Genomic DNA, 13,684 nt, shown 5'->3' on the forward strand with positions numbered 1-13,684 from the left:
CTAAGGGGGAAGGTTTTGGTCTTAAATCCTTTGGTGGAGAGGTTATAAACGGTAAGAAAATGCTATTCCTCACTTTTTTTGAAGTTTTAATGGTTGGTTAGTGAGTAATTAGAGTTTTGCTTTTCTCTCTCTCTTCTATGGTGCTTAAGCTACTTATGAAGCAAATTATACCCAAGTTTTGAATGTACTAGGGTAAATTAGGGAGGGGAACAAGATCATACCCTTATTTGGTCCATGTTTCTTGATTTTAGTGAACAATTAGTTAGTTTTATGGATGTTTCATGTGCATGTAAATCTAGATCAGGGTTTGGTTTTTTTATTAATTTTGGTTTTGTAAATTTGTGTTTGATGAAATTAGACTAGGGTTTGCATGAAAGATATTGGGTAAAATATAATTGTTGCTAATTGTTGTCTTTGAAATTGTTTATTGTAATCAACAAATATGTATTTTAATTATTTATGGATAAATGGGCCATTAATTAATTTTCTTCTACCATGGTGTGTTTGTATGCTTCATGTAATTATATTTGATTTATATTCATATATATATCTGAAGTATATACAATTATTCTGAAGTAATTATTAATTTTATTCATTTTTATATATATCTGAAGAAGTAGTCCTTTATGTTTGTTTTGTTGTTGTTGTAAAAGATGGAGTACATGAACTCTTGGATGTATGGTTCGTTAAGGTTCAAGGCAGGTTTCCGTGAAGAGGTGGATAAATTTATTGAGGCCACAAAGAAGCATGCAACGACATTGACAGAGAATAAGGAAACAATTATTTATCCCTGTAAAGATTGCAAGAACCGTATGGCATAGACAGATGTGATTATCATCAGATCACATTTGATTATGCAAGGATTTATTAAGGACTACACAGTGTGGATTCATCATGGTGAAACAGTTATTGTTAACGACGAGAATAAGGAGGAATACGACGATGAAACCATAGAATCCCTGTCCCAATATTCAGCCGAGCTTGATGCACAAATGGATTTCGAGTTTGGCAATGAACAAGGTGGTGATGCTAATGGTTGGGATGGTAACGACGAAGGTGGTGCCAATAATGATGGTGGAGCACGTGTCGGGGATGAAGATGATTTGGAGGACATGATTCGAGCCCTTGGACCAGAGATTTTACTAAATAGCCCGAAAGGTCTAGAAAATTTGGAAAGAGTGACAAAAGCATCGAAGGAGACTGTGTATGGTGTTGAAAAGGGTTGTCCGACACATTGGACATCGCTACGTTTCGTGCTTGAGCTGCTCATCCTGAAGGCTAAGTACGGCTGGTCAGACTGTAGTTTCAATGATCTATTGCATCTCCTGTCATGGGTGCTGCCACAACCAAACTCAGTTCCCGCCAACACATACCAAGCGAAGAAGATCATAAGTCCATTGACAATGGGGGTTGAAAAAATACATGCATGCCCCAACCACTGTATACTTTTTCGTGGTGAAACGTTCAAGTCATTGAATAAATGTCCCCGGTGTGGGGCCAGCCGGTACAAGAACAATGACCTTTACGGTGGGGACGAACCATCCACGGGGAAAAAGAGGAATAAGAAGGGTACAAAAAAGGTGGTACAAGAATCTCAGCCCCCAGAGGACACTCCATTAGGCAACGATGCAAAGCAGAGAAGAATTCCTGCCCTGGTAATGTGGTACCTGCCAGTGACCGACCGCTTGAGACGTATGTTCCTAAACCCTAAAGAAGCCGCACTCATGACATGGTGGGATGATGAGCGCAAGGTGGATGATGATAAGATTGCACATCCGGCTGATTGTAGTCAGTGGCAAAGGTTTGATGAGAAGCACAAAGAATTCAGCGATGACCCAAGGAATGTACAGTTTGGCTTGAGCACCGATGAAATGAATCCCTTCAATGAGAGGATGAGTGACCACAACACATGTCCAGTGATCTTGACCATGTACAACATCCCAACGTGGTTGTGTCAGAAGAGAAAGTACCTTCTCCTCACTATTCTTATTTCTGGCCCTAAACAACCAGGCATTGATATAGACGTGTCCTCGAGCCTTTGATGCAAGAAATGGAGAGGCTATGGAGGCATGGGGAGCCGATGTACGATGCATTTCGAAAGGAGAACTTCATATGTAGAGCAATAATATTTGTTACTACCAATGATTACCCCATGTTGTTTGCTTTGTCTGGACAGATCAAAGGGAAGACGGGATGCTTGGTTTGCTTGGATGGTACTACATGGGTGTACCTGGATGCATCCAGAAGATAGTTTACCTAAGGAACCGACGCTTCTTAAAGACAAGTCACAAGTACCACAACAAATTGTTCTTTAGATTTTATGACAACACCCTGGAGATTGAACCCCCTCCGGAGAGACGTCATAACGGAGAACACATGTATAGAATGGTGAAAAACATACGCATCGTCTATGGAAAGAAGAATCCGAATGGGACGAACAGAGATAGAAGCACACCTCCTGTCGAAGGCGTACCTTTCAAGAAACAATCGATCTTCTTTCAGTATCTGCCTTATTTGCCAGACTTGGAGGCCCCCCATGCTATTGATGCTATGCACATGCAGAAGAATGTCTTTGAGAGTCTCATTGCTACCTTGATGGACAAAAGCAAGTCAAAGGATGGTCTGAAAGCACGGAAAGACGAGAAGAGAGCTATATGCACTTTCCTGAGGGGGGTCAAAGTCCCCACTGGGTTTTCAGCAAATGTGAAGAAGCTAGTGTCGATGAAGGACTTGTCAATAACACACTGCAAGGCTTACGATTGTCATGTGATGCTGATAGTGTTTCTACCTATTGCGATTAGGGCTATAAAGCCAGAGTTCTTAAAAATGGCCATCACCCGCATGTGCTACTTCTTTTCGAAGATCTCACAGAAGACGACTGGCAAACAAGAGCTGAGTGACCTATATGAATTTGTGGTGGAGACACAAAACCAACTAGAGATGTGTTTACCTTCTGCATTTTTTGATATAATGCCACATCTCATGATTCACATGGTTCATCAGATACAGGCGCTGGGCCCTTGCTACTTGCATGAAATGTGGTCCTATGAGCAGTTCATGTCGGTTCTAAGTCGATACGTGCATAATCAAGCATACCCAGAGGGCTCCATGATAGAGGGTTACAGTACTGAAGAAGTCGTCGAGTGCTGTCAATAGTACCTAAAAGTACAGAAACGGATTGGTAAACCCGATTCTCGTCACAAGGGTAGGCTGGCTGGAAAGGGCACCAGTGGTAGAAAAGTGTTCATCGACCATGATTACAAAGAGGTGAGTCGGGGCATTACAGTGTCTTGCAGAGTACCCAACTGATGCAACCGTACATTGATGAACACTCTATACTTAAAGCTTTGTTCGATATATTTTATTCGATGCAAAAGAGATTATCTAGTTCTATGATTAAATCCATGCAGCAACCACTGGATTTGTATAGCCGTCGATGTCGGGAGGAGCATGGCATGGGTCTTTGATTCAATAGATAGGGACCCAGTGACATACAAAGACTTCATATTGATTCTCAAGACGTATACATATCGACAATCCTCATTAGCTTATATGTTTGTATACATACTTATAACGTTCACTTTTGGATACTAACAAGTTGTATTTGCTAAAATAATTCGAATAGGGCATTTAGGTTCTATGTCACTACACATCACGGAAGGCATGATCCAGCAAGAAAGGAAAAGCTGGCTATAAAAACACTATGTGCGGTAAGTGTAACTTACTTCTTCAGTACTCCATTACATGGATGTTAAAAGCATTACTTAACATTTTCATATACAAAACACACAGTGCCCCAAGCAGAAGCCTGTGAGTGTACATTGTGGATACTATATATGTTCTATGATGAGTAACACCGGTGCCTACAGGTGACACCCCTTAAGGGTAAGTTTGAACCTCTTCACTCGTAGTATAAAAACTTCGTACATGGTATGAAATACTAAACCAAAACTTGTTCTCTTGTAGTGGAAAGAAGAGAGAGAAATGAAAAGAGACCCATACAAGGATGACCAACTCTTAGAGCTCGTCGGCGACCTTTGCAACTTCATATTGGACCAGATTGTACACGTCAAAGGCGCCTACCATGACCAAGAGTCTGACTTAGGTAGTAATCCTCAGTACCAACACCTTCGTGAGACTGAAAGGCTAGCTCTAGGACGCTGATAACAATGTGTATGGAATTTGACATTGGTTTTACCTTGTGAATTATGTCTATTTAATGATGGATTATATATATTCTTGTGAATTGAACTTGTAATTGTAGTTTATATAATACTCTTGTGCTTGTAGCCTAAGGGGTTCGGAACGCTGGTCGCGGGACGTTTGGCAACGCGAACGCGGTTTGGAACGTTGGTCACGGGGCGTTCGGCAACGTGAACGCGGTTCGAAACGTTGGTCGCGGGGCGTTCGGCAACGCGAACGCTGGATGGAATACGCGGAAACAAATAGTGTTATGGTCGAATTTGAATTGTAAATTTGAATTTTTTTGACGAGAAAACGTACTGTAGGGGCGGTTCTAGAATAAACCGCCCCTACAAACAGGTATTATAGGGGTGACTGGTACTACAACCGCCCCTACAAATCGATTTGTAGGGGCGGCCTAAGGACCGCCCCCTACAAATGCATGATTTATATTGACGGTTTGGTAGGGGCGGCCCGCCAAATCGCCCCTACATAAAAAAACATTTGTGTAGAAGTGTCTGTAGATGCATGGCACATCCTCGTACGTTAATCGATTTTATTATGTACCAATGTGTGTCCTCCGCTGTAAGTACTGCCCGAGTTAAAGGCAATATATATATATATATATATATATATATATATATATATATATATATATATATATATATATATATATATATTTTGACGCTGCTGGGTGAATTCTCTGTCGACGAATCTCTCCACATAGTAGGAGTACAGACTGCTCCTGAAGAGTACGTTGTTATCGTGCGATGGCATCCACCGTCCGGTGAATGCATCTTGGAGTTTTTATCAAAGGCTGCTGCGCCCACCAGTCTCACGTGACAGTGTATATATATATATATATATATATACACACACACACTAGTCCATCACGGGTGTCTTTGCGCGTGCCAGCGATTAAACGGAAATTAAACCGTGCAGGTAACGTCGTTTATTACCTTGAAATTGTTGGGATGCTAAAATTTAGATTTTCCCGTCTTCCAAAAATAAGATAGGCTACAGCTATACTAATCATTCCGAGACATAAACTTTCTCAGGGTGCCCTCAATGAAGTGGCATTGAGAGGGAAAACCAAAGCTATATTAGACTAAAATATTACTTTCCCATACCATAAATATCTTGCAAACATATCTTCAATCACATTTAGGATAGTCAAAGGTATTGCCTACTGACCAGACTATGTTTTAGTTTGATGCTATCTAATTAGGGGGGGGGGGGGGGGGTTCTAATGGAAAAAAACTAATTCTATATGCAAGAAATGTATAAAATTCACAGGAATTTCTGTATAACGTATAGGTAAAGTAAACTGCAAATGGGGGAAAAATGAAGAAGCATTTGAGAGTTAAGCTGTTCACCTGTCCATCTTTTTTGACCTTTTGCCTGCTATCTGATTGAATGCACCAAAACACAATAGAGGGGCAGTCGATAGGGTTTATGATATGTACGCACAACAATAATAATAGAGAAGCATCGAAAGAGAAAATGCGATAATGGGATACTTGGCATATACAGAGTAGTTGGCCTTAAGGAAAAAAAAAAGATCGAGATGAGTAAACGGAAGTTACACTCTGAGATAACTTGAACAAACTGTCAGTTTTTTTAACCTGATAGCAGTACTTGTATTTCTGGTTAGAAAACGATAAACCTAATTTCGATAGCTAATGAGCGGACCCTGGCAAATTTGCAATATTATTCTAAAAAAATTCACAAAGTAGAGCTTCTGCACGAGAAGCTGTTGCAATTTGTAGTGTTAAACAGTGGAAAGCGCGGGGGAAAACGCAATTGTAAAACCGTAATGGAACGGCCAAAACTTTCCGCACTAACGTTGCCACCCTGAGCTCACGACAACTACAGCCGAAGTGTAGAAAGTAATATCCATGAAAACATATGAAGATGGCCCAGAATAAAAAGATCATAAAACACAAACAGTGATAATCATGACTGCATATTCTCAAATGGTATAGCTAAGAAGAAGATATTTGGTGTCAAGCAACATTGGCACTGACATGTGCGGGAAAAAATTGCAAAATAGCAATGGCATGTAAATATTTTCAGGTTTGACATATATGAATACCTCACTCGCAATGACAAAGCAAAAAATCATAAAAGAGTGATAATCATGACCGCTTCTCACTGGCCGTCCATGTTAGCAAAATCACATGGTATATTTCAGATAAAGATATTTGTTTGCAACATCATTGGCATTGACATATGGTCAACCAAAAAAAATGCAAAATAGCAAAGGCACAAAAATATGTTCAGGTATATTAAAAGCACCTCACAGTCATCATCACATCATCAGCAATGGCATATGCTCAGACTTAAATAAATAAAACAGCACCATAGTCCCACACTTATAATACAGAAGAGGCACATAGAGGAGATTGCAATGGGATCAATATAGAGGAGAGGGATGGTCTTGCTTCACCTAGGAGATGCCAAGAAACGAATGCAACAGAGGGGGCACCACGGTCACAACCGTCGGAGCCAGCTGCGGCGGCGCAGCGCACACCGGGGATCGTCGCCAGTAGATCCGAGCCCACCATGGCCGTCACGCGTCTTGGGGAGAGAGAGGCCACGCCATCGCGCCGGTCGTGTTGCGTCTAGGTCCGTGCCTGAAGGAGAGGGAGAGAGAGAGGGGAAGAGATGAAGACTGGAAGCTAGGGTTTCCTCGGGGCAGACGCGGTCGCGGTCGTCGGGAGAGAGAAAGAGAGAGGACATGAAGGTGGGGGAGGGAGCGGCAGAGGCACCGAAGCGCCGCCTCGTGCCGGCCGCACGCAGCGCGGGGAGCTGGCCGTGCTGCCCGCTGCCGCATCAAGAGGGAAGGAGAGCGAGAAGGGGAGGGAGAAATGGAGATGACAGGCAGGGAGGGAGGGAGGGAGGGGGGGGGAGGAGGAGGAGGAGGAGCACGGCCGCTGCCATGCCGCATCAGGAGGGAAGGAGAGCGAGAAGGGGAGGGAGAAAATGATGAGAGGCAGGAGAGGGAGGGAGGGAGGAGGAGGAGGAGGTGAAGGAGGAGCACGGCGCCATCGTTCGTAGCGTCGGGAGAACGAGGGAGAGAGAGCGAAGAGAAAGAGGAGGGGGTGAGAAGAATAATCTGGAATGAGAAGCTAAAGTTGTTGTATATATTTGACTGTCCAGATTCTGACGAGAAGCGGGAGAAGCAGAGGAGAAACCAGAGAAGCAATCCATAAGCAGGAGAAGTGGGTGCAGGCGAGAATCCGCTTCGAGCGATCTGGGCCGTCGAACGAGAGATCGAACGGTCAGGGGAATTCAGGGCGACGTGGACGCGCTTGGAGGGCGGCCAAACCAAACTGCCTTAATATATTAGACTGTACTACTTTACCATGTCCCGCTTTCCGAGATACGAATACGAGCGCCGCATGGAGTCCCAAGCTAGCCTCTGTTAATTACTAGGTTAGTTATTCCACGTGGAATGGATTGGTATATTAGTATATAGTATAGTAGTAGTGCGACTATATGCTACTACGTACTGTTATGCATAAGGCCTGTGTTAATTATTTGACGTGGATTATATTACCTCTATATTACTAACATAATAATAAGTTAGCGAACAATAATGCTAGAAGAAGGATATTGGCTCGCATGAGTAGAAAACAAAAGATATCTATTTTATTAGTTCTATCATCAGCTACTCTGAAATTGTTTTGTCTTACCTGAATGCTAAGGTGGAGAAGAAGAGGATTGAGTCAAAAGAAAATCTTTTCCAGAGATATCATTTTCTGAAGAGGCGATAAGATATTAGGTGGCAGTATGATTCCACAAAGAGAGAGAAAAAAGATTCTTAGAAATAAAAAAAAGGAAAAATTGGGTTTATGTTCAGCGGCCACTGAAGCATTGTGCGTGCCCCGGCCCGGCAGGCTATCACATGTACGCCGTCCAAGCGTGCGTTTGCATAATCCATATATATAATACACTACCTCAGTTCTTCACATGACCGTCGGTTCAAATACCGCCTTCACTGTCGGATTTTGAACCGACACTAGCGTATCGGCAGTCATGCCTCTTTGCTATCAGTGCTGGCACTTCACCCGGCAGTGATAAGCTTAAAAAACAAAAAAAAAAGTACAGCAAACAAGTTCGCTGCCTACCGCCGCCACCACCATGCTTGCTAGCTACCACCGCCACCCACCGCCATGCTCGCTGGCTCCCCCACCACCTCTCCATCAAGCAGTTCATATAAGAAACAACTCATACAATCACGACAAAGGAGGAGGGATTCAACACAACACAAATCGAATCGATTCATACATCACACAGAAGGGTTCAACACATCACAATCAACTCATCCACAAATTGATTCATACAACATAAAGTGAGGGGGAGGGGGAGAGTGGAGATTCTGCAGGGAAGGGTGAGCTTGTCTCACGCCGGAGGCCGCCCCTCGCCGCTCAAATGCAAGATCTGAGGCCGCGCCCCCATTCGCCACACCCAAGACAGATCTGAGGAGAAAGAGTGCGAGAGAGGAGAAAGAGCACCAGGAAGGATAAATTGCCGGGGAAGAGAAAGAGTACCGTGAGCCACCAGCGCTTCTCGCCCTCCCGCCACCGAGGTGGATCCACGCGAGCCGCCCGCGGTCGCCCGCCTGCCCGCGATTGCGCCGGTCGCTCGAGCCACGCTCGCGCCGTGTCGCCAGAGAACAGAGCCATAAATAAAATTGCAGCGTGCAGCAAGATGCATAGGGAGGAGAGAGAGCGGGGAGAGATGAAGAAAGGTGTGCACGGACGAGTTACCCAGGATGAATAAAAATTTCGGGTCCAGAGCCTATGGATCACTACCGGTCTGTGAAATGCAACCGATAGTGATAGACATCACTGCCGGCTTTTATTACCAACCGGTAGTGATAATATCTATTACTGTCGGTTTGTTAGAAAATCCGGCAGTGATAGCCTTTTTTCTTACGAACTGGCAGTGATGCATCTATCAGTGTCGGTTTTAAAATTCCGATAGTGATAGGGTCGGCAGTGATACTTATTCTGTAGTAGTGATAATATAAGTAAGGGGCCCTTAACAAAAATGTATGTGTTATAATACATATTATATATAGATTCATGCATGAAATAGACCAACACTGCTGATTTCTCCACACAAAAGCTAGATAATTATTATACATTGTATTCCACTGACGACTTATTACACCAAGTACGTTGCGTTATAAGGATCTTAATTAGCAGCGGCCTATGTCATTTAGTTATTATTACACGCTGTTTAATTTATCTCCCAAGCATATATATGATACATACACATTTATGCATGTGCACCTATACATCATATGTACATATACACACATAAGTACGTGACGCCTAGATACAAGCTAGAAATATACAATACACGGCTAGCATGGCTTATATATACATATGCCTGCATATGATATGTAGTATTGCCAAGCAATTATAGCGCATGCTGCCTGGCCAGTGCTGCTAGATAGCAAGCAAGTATAGTGCTGCTAGATAGCAAGCAAGTATAGTTGAGTAGTAGTGTGTGCTTATTGGGTCACTGGGATGGATATGCATGTCCATACTAGCTGGTCCATATATGGAGTACGTAGTGTAGTGGTTTGCATTGCATGTGAAGATTCATGAGTACATCCTCCTTCCCCCAGAGCCGGCCTCACGCTGGCAGTTGAAGTAGACGGCGGCCACGGGAGGGCCCAGGTTGTAGAGCTCGGCGAAGTCCCTGGTGTTGAAGTTCTGGCGCCACCCCGGGGCGTACACCGTGATCTGCCGCCCCAGCTGCTGGAACAGCACCAGCACGAAGCGGTGGATCCCCATGGTCGGCCGAGGGCTCTCGTAGCGGATCACCTCTTGCCCTGCATGCCACCAGCAGAAGTTGCATCATATATCACCCATCCATCACGTACGTATACGAATATATATATATATATATATATATATATATATATATATATATTTATTTATTTATTTATTTATTTATTTATTTATTTATGATCGAGCATGCAAGCAGTACTAGGGATGAAAACGGATCGGATACGGACGGATATCACCGATATTACATTTGTTTTCATATTTTTGTTCGGATTCGGATTCGAATACGGATAGTGTCAACTATGTCGGATAGGATACGATTGGATATCGACATCATAAATATGCGATTTGAGTATTCAGATACGGATACGGTATCGGATGTTGGATATCCGGATTCGGATACGGACAGATCTCAACCCCTCTAAACGGATTCGGTTTCAAATACGGTCGGAAAATATCCGTACCGTTTTCATCCCTAAGCAGTACCATATATATAATTACCTTATTACTTAACCACTTCTCCTGTATTTCATGTACCTATTTTTTTTGAGTTGGTCTTCTTCGGTGAACATATTATTTTATCATTGTTTGGCTATAGAAAAAAATATAAATTAAATTATATCTTGTAAGTTGTTCTTTTGATTATATATACTAGCTCGTTGTATAAGATCGTTGCCACCTAAAATTAAGGATGGATCCGGATATGGATGTCCAGATATCCGAAGATCCGATGTCCGTATCTGTTTTAGCGTAAATATGGATATCCGTATTCATATTCGATTTAAACATGGATGTTAAATAGATGTATCCGTATTTATTTTTTGAAGATTATTCTCTCTATCCGATTCCACGCCTGTATCCGATAAAAATGTGAAATATCCGATAATATCCGTATATGTGAAGTACAAATCATTTGAAACCATCTAAATCTTATAATTATGACTAATTAACTATGCAAATGATAATATTTTAATATAACAGACGTTATGTGCCATTATTTAAAAGTTATCTATGGATAATGTAATTTTAATATTATTAACGATATATAAATCCAAAGTTTAACTAATTTTAATATGGCTAATAATATTAATTAGTATTTATTTTATCTATATACTTCTAGAATTTATTTTTATTTATTTGAATTTAGTAATTAATACATATATCTCTTATTTTCTTATATTTTTATATATTTAATTATTGAAATATTGATTAAAATATTTTTTTGGTAGTTGTCTTTATCCACAATGTTATATAGCTATATATATATATATATATATATATATATATATATATATATATTAAATTCCTTCATTCATAATGATTTTATTACACTACGGAACTATCAATAAGCAAATAGATACATGTTATCTTCAAAATCAAGTAGATATCCGACTTCGAATCTGAATTCGAGATAAGTTTTGGATTAGTATCTGACAATATCCGTATTCGTATTCAAATACGAATTAAAATATGGTAAATAGCGGTATCCGAATCCATATCTGTTCGAATCCGATCTGAATCCATCCGTACCTAAAATATAGAAACTCTCTTAATTATTTATATGACAGGTCGGTGGTGTTCACCATATATCTAGTAGCTTAATTACGTGTGTAATGGCATATAGTTAATTTGTACGTCTCTATATAACCGACCAAGCAACAAGCGTAACTCTATGTTGGTGTGCCGTATGAGTTTGATCCGGCCGCACAATATAGGAAATCCGGCAGTGTAGTAAAAAGTTTGTCTGGATCAGTTAAAAAAAAAGAGAGAAAAGTTTGTGTGGACATCGATGTATAGACAGACAGACAGACAGTCTATGACAGGGCGGAGTGACATGCATATACACTCACCAAATGCAGCCCCAGTAGTTCCCGGAATATCAGTGACCAGCCTGCGTGAACAAGACAGTACAGAGAGGATATGGTCAATAATCCAGTCATATGATGATAATATAGTATAAGATTTTACTGATCCTATATCTTAGATGCCTGATTTTTTTATTGTTGTCCAGACATGTAATTTTATCATTGTTTATTAGCTATTATTAAAAGAAGTTGTGAATTGTCTCTTGTGATCAGTTGTTCTTTTAATTGTACTAGCTACTAGTTGATTAATTGTGTAATATTGTTACTTAAAAAGTCCTAAAAATTTCAACCATATGAGATATATATAGTAACTCCCATAAGATTTACATGCTACATATATACAACTAGCTGTAATGGACTAGCCGATAGCTCATAACATATAGATAGCTAGATAGAGTGAAGGGAGATCGCGTCCAGGATTGTGAGTATATATATTTACCAGTGCAAATACTCCCTAAGGTTTGGGTCGCTTGGGCTCGGAGCATCCGGGTCGACCATCACCTGAAGAACGAAGCCATTATTATTATACTCCTGTTATTAAGCCATATATTTAGCTGTTCCATTCATTCATTCCGATCATTTTCGTTCATGATATATCACGAATCTTCTTAATGAAAAACCACGCACCTAGCTAGTTCCTCCTAGCTAGGTACGTTGGATCTCATTTTTTTTATGATATATGATCATGGATGAAATAATCACCACCACCAGAATCGATATCTATATCAAAATCTATCTAGACTGGCTAGAAGAAAATGATGTGTCGGATCAGATGAGATCTGGATGTGTATATACGTACGAGGGTGTAGAAGGTCCTCATGTCGGGTCCCCCGACCTCGACCCTGGGCTGGTTCACCACCATGGACGGCTTGAGCTCGCAGCCGTTGGATACGGTCCTGGTGCCGTAGCTGACCCTGAGGTTGGTGGTCCGGACGAAGGGGTCCAGGACGTCGCCCACCACCCTACCAACCACCAGCGGCTCCCTTTCCCTGCCGCTGCCGGCCATGTCGTCGTCCGGCCGATCCCTAGCTTAACTGCTGCAACTTGCTCTCGAGAACAGGAGTCCGTTGTACTCTATGTACTTGCTGGCTAGCTGCAGGAAACTGGTTGGTGTTGGTTTGCATACTTGTCCCACAGCCGATGCCCAGTTTATATAGGAGTATGTGAAGCTCGATCTCATCAGGACTAGCAGCAGTAACAACTAGCTAAGTGGCCGGGACATGTTGTTGGCTGATGAGCTCGCTGAGGTTTACTGCTGTGTGGCTGTGTGCAATGGCCATATACTTTTGTTGCTGGCTGAGTCTGATAGCACAGGCCGGGCCCATAGAATCTCGATCCAGTCCTTTTTCTCGATCTATCTTCATGTGTGGACCTGATGACACGCCCGGTATATGCATAGTGTTGGGGGGCATTGTTCGCGCGCTTCTGACGACGACCCCCGGCCCAAAGCAGTGGCTAGCAATAGCATCTAGCTATTGGAGACCGAACGCACGTACGTACGCTGCACGTAGACGGTAGATGTAGTTGCTGATGAGATGACCTGCCTGTTGCATGCTTCTAACGATCTCTATCTGTCGTCCCGTCTCTATATGAATCATAAGCACGCACGCACCCCTCTCTCCGCTAGCTCTCTTCTCAATCAATTCCCGTTGAGTCTTGGGCTCCAACTAATCTGTCGAGAGCATGTCTGCCAATCAAGCGCTAGTTAGACACACATGCGTGTATATGTTTTAATTTGTTCATGATCACCACCCTTTTAGTTTTCACAGTGTGTGTGTGCAATTGTGCATGCACTGATTTGCTCAGGCAGTCTGTAATAGGGGTGTTTCT

The 13,684-nt window shown here is 42.1% G+C and overlaps 1 protein-coding gene across 1 annotated transcript; it reads right to left on the bottom strand.

Moving 5' to 3' along the window:
• Positions 1–9,308: 9,308 nt before the first annotated feature.
• LOC136521146 (protein VERNALIZATION 3-like) lies at positions 9,309–12,972 on the bottom strand. The gene is made up of 4 exons (XM_066514843.1): positions 12,654–12,972; positions 12,294–12,355; positions 11,840–11,880; positions 9,309–10,033 (listed from the first exon to the last, which is right to left on the bottom strand). Exons 1-4 carry the CDS (start codon positions 12,858–12,860, stop codon positions 9,801–9,803), a joined length of 543 nt encoding a protein of 180 aa, XP_066370940.1. The 5' UTR covers positions 12,861–12,972; the 3' UTR covers positions 9,309–9,800.
• Between the last annotated feature and the right edge of the window lie 712 nt (positions 12,973–13,684).

The sequence above is a fragment of the Miscanthus floridulus genome, chromosome 18 (genome assembly GCF_019320115.1).
Source record: "Miscanthus floridulus cultivar M001 chromosome 18, ASM1932011v1, whole genome shotgun sequence".
Lineage (NCBI taxonomy): Eukaryota > Viridiplantae > Streptophyta > Magnoliopsida > Poales > Poaceae > Miscanthus > Miscanthus floridulus.

Coding starts and splice junctions, on each gene's coding strand:
- LOC136521146 (XM_066514843.1), bottom strand. CDS start 12,860: ATGGCCGGCAGCGGCAGGGAAAGGGAGCCGCTGGTGGTTGGTAGGGTG. Junction 12,356..12,653: donor TGAGGACCTTCTACACCCTC/GTACGTATATAC, acceptor TTCGTTCTTCAG/GTGATGGTCGACCCGGATGC. Junction 10,034..11,839: donor AACTACTGGGGCTGCATTTG/GTGAGTGTATAT, acceptor GGTGGCATGCAG/GGCAAGAGGTGATCCGCTAC.